Consider the following 12986-nt stretch of genomic DNA (forward strand, 5'->3'; position numbering starts at 1 on the left):
CATCCTCCAGGGTGAAGCAGCTGCAGAGGTCCCGGCTGAGCTGCCCCATCACCGAGCTGGGCAGGACCATGGCCACGTTCCCTGTGGCGCCACGCTATGCCAAGATGCTGGCGCTAAGCAGGCAACATGGCTGCCTGCCCTACGCCATCACCATTGTGGCCGCCATGACCGTCCGGGAGCTGTTCGAAGAGCTGGACAGGTTGGGGGCTGTGGGACGGGCATTCAGGGATCGGGGTGCGTGGGTTGGGGGAGCCCACCATGGGCTGAGCAATGCTGTGAAATCCAGCCTCCTGGGACATAACTGACTCAGTGAGTGGTCTTATATGAAATCTGCATTCTCCCTGCTCCCTGCCAGTGTTCCAGTCTTTACAGATCTCTGGGTTGGGGGGTAGGGGGTGTGTGGTTTGTTTTTTATTTTTGCCCTGCCACAAGGCTTGTAGGATCTTAGTTGCCTGACCAGGGATTGAACGAACCTGTGCCCCCTGCAGTGGAAACCTAGAGTCATAACCACCGGTCCTCCAGGGAATTCCCAAGACCACGATCATGGTGATCAGAGACCCCACCAGGCATTTTCTGGGCCCGCTCTGAGTAACTGGCAGGTCCCCTGCCCCTGTGGCCCAAGCATCAGGGCAAAAAGCCCAAGTGGCGTGTGCTCGTAGGCCAGCCGCCAGTGACGAGGAGCTCGCCAGACTGAAGGGCAAGCGGGCCCGCGTGGCTCAGATGAAGAGGATCTGGGCAGGGCAAGGAGCTTCTCTGAAGCTTGGAGACCTCATGGTACTGCTGGGTGAGTGCCCAACGTGGGCGTGGCCTGGGGGTGGTGGGGAGGGTGGGAGGGCGGGGTGGGGCAGCAAGCAAGCGCTCCCCTCCTCTTTGCACAGGCGCCGTGGGAGCCTGCGAGTACTCAGGCTGCTCACCCCAGTTCTGCGAGGCCAACGGACTGCGGTACAAGGCCATGATGGAGATCCGGCGCCTGCGGGGCCAGCTGACCACCGCAGGTACCCCCCACCCTCCGGCCTCCTCCCATCCTTGGGCAACACCCGGCAGAGAACTTGACCCTGTTGACATTCTGAGCAATGTCATCTACATATAGTCGGTTCTCCTTATGCATAGATTCAGTATTTGCGGATTCACATATTCAGTAAAATTTACTGTAGTGTGCGGCACTTCTATGATCCTCTGAGGACACACACACGAGCAGGGCAGTGATACTGGACCGTCTCTCATCAGGTTGTCTGTCAATCTCATCTTTTCCTTGATGATGTCTCTCTCATTGCCCTCTGTCCCAGGTCTAGTGTGGACCAGCTGCTGGCTGCACCTGCCCAGTGGCCACATCCAGGGGTCTCTACTCTCAAGTAGGGTCCAATCCTGGTTTGTTTCTCCAGCAGTGGAAGGGGCCCCTCTTGTTGAAGTTGGGGAGCAGGTGGTGGTTCAGCCCTCCACTTTCCACCCCCCTTTAGTCTGAACAGTGAGGACCAGACCTGTTTGAAGCCACATCAGGGCCTGGCGTGGGTGGCAGATCTTTGTCCAGCCCAGGGATCTGCTTCCTTCCCCTTTTTTCCTTCTTTCTTTTTTAAGTTAAACAACTTGGGTTTCACTGAAGGTTTTCTAGAGAAGACAGATTTACATTGCAAACCTCATAACAGAAAGCCCTGGAATTCCCTGGCAGTCCAGCAGTTAGGACTTGGGGCTTCTGCTGCAAGGGGCACAGGTTCCATCCCTGGTCAGGGAACTAAGATCCACAAGCCCACTCTTCCCTCCTGCCTTCCTGGTCCTTCTTGTTTTCACCCTTCTGCTCCCTCGCATGCAAACAGCAAGGCCCAAAGCCCCATCTCCTCCCTGCTGCACAGTGGGCTTCAGATCCTTCTTATGTAGAAGGAGGAAGCCTCGCCCTGGGTCTCACGCCAGGGCCCTGCAGCACAGGGCACTCGGGAGAGATGGTCTGTCTCCACATTGTCCTCAGAGAGCATGGCTCGTGCACTGGGTCTCCTGGGTGGGTGTGCTCCCTGCCCCGAGGCTGACAGGGAGGCGAGTGCAGGCTGTCTCAGCATAGTCTGCTGCCCACAAGGAAACTGGGGTTTTGTCCCAAGGAAGGAGCAGACGTGTGAGCAGCTGTTTCTGTCCCACTGGGGGCCTTGTCTCCCGGCAACCTCTGTGCACAGGGGCCTAGATACACAAGTGGCTGAGGCCAGGCAGAGCCAGCCCCGGGCCCGGCTGTACTGACACCTGGCTCCCTTCTCAGTCAACACCATGTGCCCTGAGGCCGGGCTCTTCGTGGACCCTAAGATGCAGCCGCCTAACGAGAACCAGGTGACCTACCTGCGGCAGATTGTGACAGCCGGCCTGGGTGACCACCTGGCCCGCAAAGTCCAGAGCGAGGACCTGGTGGACGACAAGTGGAAGAACGCCTACAAGGTTTGCCACTGGCCCGGGAATGGCCAGCAGGGCAGTCGTGCCCAGGGCCCCTGCCCTCCTCATCCTCCCATCTGTCTCGTGTCCTAGCAGCCTGGGCACTTAAGACCCCTGGCTCTGGACAGTGTCAGGATGCCTGTGAGCAGCAGCTGGGGGGACCCTTGGCTCTGGGTGGGCCTCTCGTCCTTGGTCACTGGTCCCACCGTCCCTGGGAAAGTTCCCACCTAGGACCAAGGTAAAATGACAATGCAGCCGCTTCTCCCTTTGGGCGTGAGCTTCCCCCCAGCTTCATTGAACAGAGACAGAAAGCACATCCCATACTCGCCACTGTAAAATGTACAATTCAGAGGTTTCTGGTCTATTCACAGAGTTGTGTAACCATTACCATAGTTAATTTCTTTTTTTTTTTTTTTTTTTTACCATAGTTAATTTCAAAACATTTTTATCACCCCAAAAAAGACACCCTGTACCCATCACTGTATCACTCCACATTTTCCCTGAATCTCCACACCCCCCCTTTTTTTTTTAATTTAAATTTATTTATTTTAACTGGAGGCTAATTACTTTACAATATTGTATTGGTTTTGCCATACATCAACATGAATCCACCACAGGTGTATCCACACCCCTTGAGTCTGCTTTCCGTCTACATGGATTTGCTGTTCTAACGCGTTTCCCATGAATGGGATCCTGCCCTGTGTGGCCTTTCACACTGACTTTTTTAGCTCAGTCTCCCATTTTGGGCGGGTCATAACTGTGGCCTGTGTCTGTACCTCTCCCAGCAGGCTACCCGCTCCATCAGTGGACACACCCTGCTGGTATAGCCATTTGTCGTTTGATGGATGCTGTCCTGCTTTTCTGGCCGAGGATGTAACTGAATTCACAGGGGTCAGCCTCACTCGCTGCTCATGTATCTCCCAAACTCATGCCCACCTACCATCTCTCTTGCAGACCCCCCTCCTCGACGACCCTGTCTTCATCCACCCCAGTTCTGTGCTCTTCAAGGAGCTCCCTGAGTTTGTGGTCTACCAGGAGATCGTGGAGACCACTAAGATGTACATGAAAGGTAGTGCAACTGGCTGGACCCTCACCTGACCCCCTTGCTCTGGTGAGCTGTGTCACCGGACCTGTGTGGGGAGAGCCCACAAGCCCCTTGCTGAGACCTCATCCCTATCTTCCGGGCCCCCAGGTGTATCGACCGTGGACATGCAGTGGATCCCGGTCCTGCTGCCTTCTTACTGCCAGTTTGACAAGCCCCTGGAGGAGCCGCCCCCCGCCTACTGCCCCGAGAAGGGCCGGATGCTGTGTCACCGGGCCAGCGTGTTCTGTGAGTCAGGGTGACTTCCCAGTGCCCTTGGGCTCCAGTGGACACGTGGTTCCCCATCCTGTGTGCCCTGGGAAGTGTCTGCGTCCTGGGCAGTGTCATCCCAGGCTGCAGGACCCTGCAGATGGGTGGGGATGGGACTGAGCGGAGAGCCATGGGGATCCATCGCGGCCCCTCGCTCACCAGCTCCTGTGCTCCAGATCGCGTTGGCTGGCCGCTCCCGGCTGTCCAGGTGGATTTTCCAGAAGGCCTTGACTGCTACAAACACTTTGCCCGGGTTCTGCTGGAGGGGCAGGTAGGCAGCCCAGCAACTCCCTTGGCCTCTTCCTTGGCACCATGGGCAGGATATGAGCCCTGGATTCCCCACCATCCTGTGATCTCTCCCCAGGTCTTCCCCAAGCTGGCCTCATACAAGGGCTGTTTGCTGTCCAGCCCCAGCACGATGCTGAAGACATGGGCCAGGTATGGGCTTCCCTGGGAGCATTGGAGCAGGCAGGTGGTGGTGGAGGAGCTGTGTCTTGGGGCTGCCATAACAGATCCCTACCCACTGAGGGGCTTAAAGCAGCAGACGTGTATTCTCTCATAATCCTGGAGGTTAGAAGTTCAAAGTTGGGATGTCAGCAGGGCTGTGCTCCCTCTGAAGGCTCCAGAGGAGGATCCTCCTGGCCTCTTCCCACCCCTCGTGGTTCCAGGCACTCCTTGGCCACCACATTCCTCTAGTCTCTCCCTCTCTCTTCCCATGGCTTTCCCTCGTCTCTGTGTCTTCTCAGGTTATCAGATCCAGGGTCCACTCTCTCCCATTTGACCTTGTTTTAATTACATCTGCAAAGACCTTCTTTCCAAATAAGGTTACATACTGAGGTTCTAGGCAGACATGGTCTTTGGGGGAGATACTAGCCAACCTGTTTGCTTCCCAGATGGCTCAGTGGTAAAGAATCTGCCTGCAATGCTGGAGACAGTCCCTGGGTCGGGAAGATTTCCTGGAGAGGGAAATGGCAACCCTCTTCAGTAATCTTGCCTGGAGAATCCCATGGGTAGAGGAACCCAGTGGGCTTCAGTTCATGGGGTTGCAGAGAGTCAGACACGACTTAATGACTAAACAAGTCAGCCTATTATAGAGCTGCCAGGTCTGAGCAGGAGGCACCCAGTACACCTGTGCCCCTGGGGGCTTCTGCCCACTGAGCATGAAGCCACCCCGATCCCACCCATCATCTTACTCCTGCCCTTCCTCCTGGTCTCTGCTTTTGCCTGCTCCTCTCTTAAGGCTTCCCTGGTGGCTCAGATGATAAAGAATCCGCCTGCAAAGCAGGAAACCTGGGTTTGATCCCTAGGTTGGGAAGATCCGTTGGAGAAGGGAATAGCAACCCACTCCAGCATTCTTGCCTGGAGAATCCCCATGGACAGAGGAGCCTGGCCAGCTGTAGTCCATGGGGTCGCAGTCAGACACGACTGAGCGACTAAGCACACACACTCCTGTCTTTTTCTTCTTTCTGCCCATGGACCAGTCCAAAGAAGCTGCCTCCTTCTTCCTGAGGCTGGCACCCCAGACCAGGCAAGGGGCCTGAGGCACACACACCTGCACCCCCCGGGGATTCAGGATGGGGCTGTTCCAGGAGCCCCTGCCTACTAGGTCATTCACCAGCACTTGGTTTTGAGCATCCACTCTGTGCCGGCGGTGTTCTCATGCTGGGATCGAGCCACGACCATGTCCTGTGCGATGTTCCAGTGCAGGGAGGTTGAACAACTAGTACAAGGGGCAGGTGGTGGCCCAGCCATGAAGGGACAGAGCAGGACATGGGAATGAGGCACCGGGCAGGGAAAGAAAAGGAAAGCCTGACTGAGTAGGTTCAGGGGAGGCAGGGCTGTGAGGGAGGCAGAGGTCTGGAGGAAGGTTCTAAATGGGATGAGCAGCAAGTACAGAAGCAGCCTGGGTGGGTGGATCAGAGGCAAGTGGTAGGAGGTGATGGAGTCTAGATCCTTTCATCCACCCGGCACCCCTAGTGAGATGGAGGGAAGGAGACCTCATGGGCAGGGCTGGCCTGGCAGTGGACTTCAAGATGCTCCATGTCCTGCATCCCATCCACAGGCTGCAGCCCAGGACAGAGAGCCTCCTGAGAGCCCTTGTTGCCAAGAAAGCCAACTGCCGAGATGCCTTGCTGGTGGCTTGGAGCAAAAACCCCAAATGTGAGCCTGATCAGGGCGGGTGTCCCACAGCAAGAGGGTTGGGGGGAAGATGGGATGGGGCCACCCAGGGGACCTGGGGCTGGTGGGAGGGTCTGCCCTGCAACTGGCGGGCAGGCACAGAGCCACTCTGACCGCCCTCCCTCTCTTCTCTGCAGACCTGCTGACTGAGTACCTTGAGTGGCTCCCACAGGCCGTGCACGCTGATGTTGAGAAAGCCTGGCCACCCACCCGTGACCACTGATGCGTGCAGGCCAAGGGGGCCTGGCAGCCATCAGGGTCCACTGTGGCCGCCCTGAATCCAGACTGCACCCAGGAAACAGGTGGAGCCCTGGGACACCCTCTTGGCTCAATCCTGGGCACAACTTGCTGCCATCCTGGGCAGTCCAACCCAGGGTGACTTTTTTAACTGTTTATTACAAAATGGATAATGGTTTTATCTCCCACGCTGGTCCCGTTTTAAACATGCTCTGTGGACTACATTAGTCCCTTGTAGAGCAGCAGGGCTCTTTGTTCCCTGCCGGTATGGTGCAAGCCCCTCCCCTGCCGCAGCCAGGGAGGGCCCCCAGGGCTCCAGCTGGCTCCTGTGGAGCTGGAGGGGTCAGCTCCCCGCCGTCTACATTGCTGTGTAATAAATCCTAACTGACAACAGCTATATACTGAATCTAGTGAGTTCTTTTGGTGAATCTCCAAATTGGTGGGGGCGGGGGGGAGGGGCCTGGGAACATCCTGCCTGCGCGTGCTTATACACTCAACACATGCACGCACACATGTGGAAACTAGTCTGGGTAAATGCTCACAAACGTCTTAGTGGTGATACAGGGCACAGTGAGCCTATAGAAGTTGATCATTTTTCTTTTACTTAGGTTTTTGCCCTGAATCAACTTGCACTAATAGAAACACATAAATTCGGGAATTTCCTGGTGGTTCAGTGGTTAGCACTCTGCACTTTCACTGCTGGGCCCCAGGTTTGATCTCTGGTCAGGGAACTAAGATCCTGCAAGACTTGCAGTGCAGCCAAAAAATAAACACATACATTCCATAATATATATACATAAGACAAAACAACCAAGATACATGGGGGTTAATATTTCCAAAGCTATTCACTTTCTCCACAGCATGGCCCTGCTAAGTCACTTCAGTCGTGTCCGACTCTGTACGACCCCACAGATGGCAGCCCACCAGGCTCCGCCGTCCCTGGGATTCTCCAGGCAAGAACACTGGAGTGGGTTGCCATTTCCTTCTGCAGTGCATGAAAGTGAAAAGTGAAAGTGAAGTCGCTCAGTCATGTCTGACTCTTCGCGACCCCATGGACTGCAGCCTACCAGGCTCCTCCATCCATGGGATTTTCCAGGCAAGAGTACCGGAGTGGGGTGCCACTGCCTTCTCCGAGCATGGCCCTAGTGTTCCCCAACCAGGAGGTCTCTACTCCTCTGCCCACATCTAAGCCATCTGCCAGGTCTGTCTCTTGGTTCACTTCCAGGATCTGCCCCTTGCTCTCTCCACTTCCACTACTGGGCCACCCCCACCTCCACTGCCAGGATGCCACCACCAGCTCCCACTTGGCCGTGGCAGTGGCTTCCTGGCTGGTCTCAGGTCCCCTCTGCCCAACTATGATCAATTTTCCACATGGCAGCCAGAGGGAGCCATTTAAAACATATCACATTCTTCCCCTGCAACAGGTCTTCCAGTGTGTTGGAAGAGTCAACCCTCTTCTGTTGTTTAGTCGCTCAGCTGTGTCCAAGTCTCTGTGACCCAATGGGTCACAGACATGCCAGACTTCCCCTATCTTTCACCATCTCCTGGAGCTTGCTCAAACTCATGTCCATCGAGTAGGTGATGCCATCAACCATCTCATCCTCTGTCGTCCCCTTCTCCTCCTGCCCTCAATCTTTCCCAGCATCAGGGTCTTTTCCAATGAGTCAGTTCTTCGTATCAGGTGGCCAAAGTATTGGAGTTTCAGCTTCAGCATCAGTCCTTCCAAAGTATACTCAGGACTGATTTCCTTTGAAATCGACTGGTTTGATCTTGCAGTCCAAGGGACTCTCAAGAGTCTTCTCCAACACTACAGTTTGAAAACATCAATTCTTTGGCACTCAGCCTTCTTTATGGTCCAACTTTCACATTCATACATGACTACTGGAAAAACTAGAGCTTTGACTATATGGATATCTCCACTTTGTAATATGCTGTCTAGGTTTGTCATAGCTTTCCTTCCGAGGAACAAGTGTTTTAATTTCATGACTACTGTCACCATTCACGGTGATTTTGGAGCCCAAGAAAATAAAGTCTGTCACTGTTTCCATTGTTTCCGCATCTATTTGCCATGAAGTGATGGGACCAGATGCCATGATCTTTGTTTTATTGAATGTTGAGTTTTAAGCCAGCTTTCCACTCTCCTCTTTCACCTTCATCATGAGGCTCTTTAGTTCCTCTTTGCTCTCTGTCATAAGGGTAATGTCATCTACATATCAGGTTATTGATATTTCTCCCGACAGTCTTGATTCCAGCTTGTGCTTTATCCAGGCCAGCATTTCTCATGATGTATTCTGCATACAAGTTAAATAAGCAGGATGACAATATGCAGCCCTGACGTACTCCTTTCCCAATTTGGAAACAGTCTGTTATTCCGTGTCTAGTTGTAATTGTTGCTTCCTGACCTGCATACAGATTTCTCAAGAGGCAGGTAAAGTGGTCTGGTATTCCCATCTCGAAGAATTTTCCACAGTTTGTTGTGACCCATACAGTTAAAGGGTTTAACATAGTCAATGAAGCAGAAGTAGATGTTTTTCTGGAGTTCTCTTGCTTTCTCTATGATGCAACTGATGTTGGCAATTTGATCTCTGGTTCCTCTGCCTTTACAAGTTCTCTGTTCATATACTGTTGAAGCCTAGCTTGGAGGATTTTGAACATGACCTTGCTAGCATGTGAAATGAGTGCAATTATGCGATAGTTTGAACATTCTTTGGCATTGCCCTTCTTTGGGATCGAAATGAAAAATGACCTTTTCCAGTTCTGTGGCCACTGCTGAGTTTTCCAAATTTGTTGGCATATTGAGTGCAACATTTTAACAGCATCATCTTTTAGGATTTGAAATAGCTCAGCTGGAATTCCATCACCTCCACTAGCTTTGTTTGTAGTGATGCTTCCTAAGGCCCATTTGACTTATCACTCCAGGATGTCTGACTCTAAGTGAATGATCATACCATCGTGGTGATCTGGGTCATTAAGATCTTTTTTGTTTAGTTCTGTGTATTCTTGCCACCTCTTCTTAATCTCTTCTGTTTCTACTAGGTCCATACCATTTCTGTCCTTTATTGTGCCTATCTTTGCATGAAATGTTCCCTTGGTATCTCTAACTTTCTTGTCCTTGGAGAAGGAAATGACAACCCATTCCAGTATTCTCGTCTTTCCCATTCTGTTGTTTTCCTCTATTTCTTTGCATTGTTCACTTAGGAAGGCTTTCTTATCTCTCCTTGCTATTCTTTGAAACTCTGCATTCAGATGGCTATATCTTTTCTTTTCTCCTTTGCCTTTCACTTCTCTTCTTTTCTCAGCTATTTGTAAGGCCCCATCAGACAGCCAATTTGCCTTTTTGCATTTCTATTTCTTGGGGATTGTTTTGATCACTGCCTCCTGTGCAATGTTATGAACCTCTGTCTATGGTTCTTCAGCCACTCTATCAGAGCTAATCCCTTGAAACTATTTGTCAATTCCACTGTGACAAATAGTGGATGATTATTATATCTATTACTGTGGGCAAGGATCCTTAGAAGAAATGGAGTAGGCCTCATAATCAACAAAAGAGTTCAAAATGCAGTTTTTGGTGCAATCTCAAAAACAACAGAACGATCTCGGTTTGTTTTCAAAGCAAAGCATTTAATATCACAGTAATCCAAGTCTATGCTCCAACTACTAATGCTGAAGAAGCTGCAGTTGAATGGTTCTATGAAGACCTACAGGATCTTCTAGAACTAACACCAAGAAAAAATCCTCTTTTCATCATAGGGGAATGGAATGCAAAAGTAGAAAGTCAAGCAATACCTGGAGTAACCAGCAAGTTTGGCCTTGGAATACAAAATGAAGCAAGGCCAAGGCTAGCATAATTTTGCCAAGAGAACACACTGGTCAATAAGAAATACCTTCTTCCAACAACACAAGAGAGGACTCTACACATGGACATCACCAGATGGTCAATACCAAAATCAGATTGATTATATTCTTTGCAGCCAAAGATAGAGAAGTTCTATGCATAGTCACTCACTTCAGTCATGTCTGACTCTTTTTTTTTTTTTGTCTGACTCTTTGCAACCCTATGAATTGTAGCCCACCAGGCTCCTCCGTCCATGAGATTCTCCAGGCAAGAATACAGGAGTGTGTTGCCATGCCCTCCTCCAGGAGATCTTTCTGACCTGGGGACCCATCTCATGTCTGCCTGCTTCTCCTGCATTGCACACAGATGGATTCTTTACCCACAGGAGCCAAGAGAAGCTCTACAAAGTCAAGAAAAACAAGACTGGGATCTGACTGTGGCTCAGATCATGAACTCCTTATTGCAAAATTCAGACTTAAATTGAAGAAAGTAGGGAAAACCACTAGGCCATTCAGATATGACCTAAATCAAATCCCTTACAATTATACAGTGGAAGTGAACTCTCTCCTACTCTCATTCACTGAAGGCAAATTCCATCCCCCACTGCTCTCAACCTCAGGGCCTTTGCATCTGCTATGCCCTCTGTTTCTGCAGACAGTGTCTGGCCACACACACTTTATCTATGACAGCTCCCACATCCTCCCCCTTTTGTCTCCATGTCATCACTATTACTGTCTTCATAAGATTCACTGCTCCTTGCTTATTGCTAGCTTCCTAAACTGGAATACCAAGTCTGGGAGGGGTGTGAAATCTTGCATGCCGTATCTGGGGATACAAGGGTAATTGATACTACCGGAGCACACAGTAGGTGCTCAGTGTGTCCACTTTTCTTTGCACTAGGTGCTTAGGAGTCCTTGAATGAATGAATGGCCAGTTGCAAAGCCCTCCTTAGAAAGTTAGTGTTTTCTAACTGCTTGATGACCCGAATCACTAGGAGTGTTAGTTTAAAACCGCAGGCTCCCTGCTGACCTGAATGGGAATCTTCAGGGGAGAGGACAGGGGCATCTGTGATTGAGACCAGGGGCATTTGACTAGTACTGCCCTCTCCAATGGAGAAGGCAATGGCACCCCACTCCAGTACTCTTGCCTGGAAAATCCCATAGACGGAGGAGCCTGGTAGTCCATGGGGTCGCGAAGAGTCAGACATGACTTTTCACTTTCATGCATTGGAGAAGGAAATGGCAACCCACTCCAGTGTTCTTGCCTGGAGAATCCCAGGGACGGCGGAGCCTGGTGGGCTGCCGTCTATGGTGTCGCACAGAGTCGGACACGACTGAAGCAACTTAGCAGCAGCAGCCCTCTCCAATGAAGCCCACTTCTTAAGTCAGATGGTACGGAGAATTTAGGTCCCCTTTCCTGGTTTGCTGTGTGACTGATCCAGAGGAGGTGGTTAAAAAAAAAAACAACAGAGAAAGAAAATGTGGAGATGCCGGGGATTGAACCCGGGGCCTCATACATGCAAAGCATGCGCTCTACCACTGAGCTACATCCCCTTTCCTCAAATACTCTGTTCTTGGAATGAGGATATAGAAAATCGCATTTTCTCCTCTTTTCCCAAACATTGCGTTCGTTCTGGACACTCAGAATTCAGTCCGTGAGTGCCTTTACCAATTCAAATAGGTCCACATCCCGGGGAGCCCACTAGCCAGGGACGCCCAGCACTGAGCGGGTGGAGATCGTAGCGCGGAGTAGATGTGGCAGCGGAAGAAGAGTATTTCTTTATGGGTCCGGCTGGAGAACATCGAATAAGTTGCATCCTCGTTAGTATAGTGGTGAGTATCCCCGCCTGTCACGCGGGAGACCGGGGTTCGATTCCCCGACGGGGAGGCTAACAAGATGTTTTAATTCACTAAAATCTCCAAAAGGTCTTCTTAAACAGTGTACGACATACAGGTAAATTAAACGAAACCATGCTAATCCCATTTGTAACCAGCACGTGTAAATCTCGAAGAATGTCCGTGGCCCCAAGAACATAGCGAAAAGGGCTTGGTACTCAGCCAGAGGTAGCATAAGCTCTCTTTTATGTAAGAATAAATTTGCAGTGAGTGTATTCATATTTGTATGTTTAAGAAAATTTATTTTAACACATCATTATGACTATAGTTTAAAATGAAAATTGCTCAGAGAACAGATTTCACATGCTATCATGACCAAAAAAAAGAAATGGTTATTGTGTCAGATAATGAAAAACTGTACTGTGGTTAATTTCCGACTATATAAATGTATCTAATCATATTGGACACCATAAATTTACACAATGTTAAATAATTATATCTTAATAAATCTGGATAAAATTTTAACAAAATCTTATATTGAAGTATAGTTGATTAGCAATGTCGTCTTAGTTACATTTCTGATCTGGTCACAATTAATGACAACTAGAGCGCACAGTATATAGCTCCTATCGTGTACAGGATAGTATGCAGAAGCGCTTAGTAGGTGTGCACTCATTTAGTCCTCACAGCAAGTCCGGTGGGGGTCAGTTTATGATATTAAACAGATCAAATGCAGGCACAGAGAAAGGGTCCAGTAACTTGTCTAAGCTCACATAAATCACAATCTGGTCTAGACACTGGTTACTTCTGGGGAAACTGGGATAAGGTGGGAGTGACTCTGCCTTTCCAAAATTCTGTACTTCCGTGAATTTTTTCACTCTCCTTCCCTTCCTTCCTTCCTTTCTTCCATACTGGATTTTTATCAAGTTGATACACTACTATGCTTTCGTGAAAAGCAGCAGTAGGGTCTCCTGCCATATCCCCTCTCTGCTGAAGGAATTCTAGAGATGCTGCTTTGGTGTACTGTTTATTCTGAGCTGTCAGCATCTCACTGGTCTCCTTGCTGCCACTTGAGTCCCTCCTGTCCATTCTCCACAAGAAAGCCAAGGGAGACTTTAAGACATAAATAATATCACTCTATCCC

At 50.5% G+C, this 12986-nt stretch overlaps 1 protein-coding gene and 2 non-coding genes across 5 annotated transcripts in view; 2 read left to right on the top strand and 1 right to left on the bottom strand.

Annotated features, from left to right (window-relative positions):
- Positions 1–6569, top strand: part of DHX37 (DEAH-box helicase 37) — a 31128-nt gene extending 24559 nt beyond the window's left edge. For 2 of the 3 annotated variants that reach the window (XM_055550024.1, XM_055550025.1), the window contains exons 18-27: positions 11–199; positions 660–784; positions 879–995; positions 2240–2412; positions 3361–3475; positions 3599–3736; positions 3934–4028; positions 4122–4195; positions 5820–5917; positions 6073–6569. In XM_055550024.1, coding sequence (XP_055405999.1) covers positions 11–199; positions 660–784; positions 879–995; positions 2240–2412; positions 3361–3475; positions 3599–3736; positions 3934–4028; positions 4122–4195; positions 5820–5917; positions 6073–6158 — 1210 coding nt within the window. In that variant the 3' untranslated portion in view covers positions 6159–6569. Of the gene's footprint in view, positions 1–10; positions 200–659; positions 785–878; positions 996–2239; positions 2413–3360; positions 3476–3598; positions 3737–3919; positions 4029–4121; positions 4196–5819; positions 5918–6072 lie in introns of all 3 variants that reach the window. The other variant, XR_008703353.1, reaches the window with a different exon arrangement.
- A 4919-nt stretch (positions 6570–11488) lies between these two features.
- Positions 11489–11560, bottom strand: TRNAA-UGC (transfer RNA alanine (anticodon UGC)). The gene has a single exon. It is a non-coding gene; the product is annotated as a tRNA-Ala (tRNA).
- Positions 11561–11822: 262 nt separating this feature from the next.
- Positions 11823–11894, top strand: TRNAD-GUC (transfer RNA aspartic acid (anticodon GUC)). The gene has a single exon. It is a non-coding gene; the product is annotated as a tRNA-Asp (tRNA).
- The last annotated feature ends 1092 nt before the right edge of the window (positions 11895–12986 follow it).

This window comes from Bubalus kerabau, chromosome 16 (assembly GCF_029407905.1).
Source record: "Bubalus kerabau isolate K-KA32 ecotype Philippines breed swamp buffalo chromosome 16, PCC_UOA_SB_1v2, whole genome shotgun sequence".
Lineage (NCBI taxonomy): Eukaryota > Metazoa > Chordata > Mammalia > Artiodactyla > Bovidae > Bubalus > Bubalus kerabau.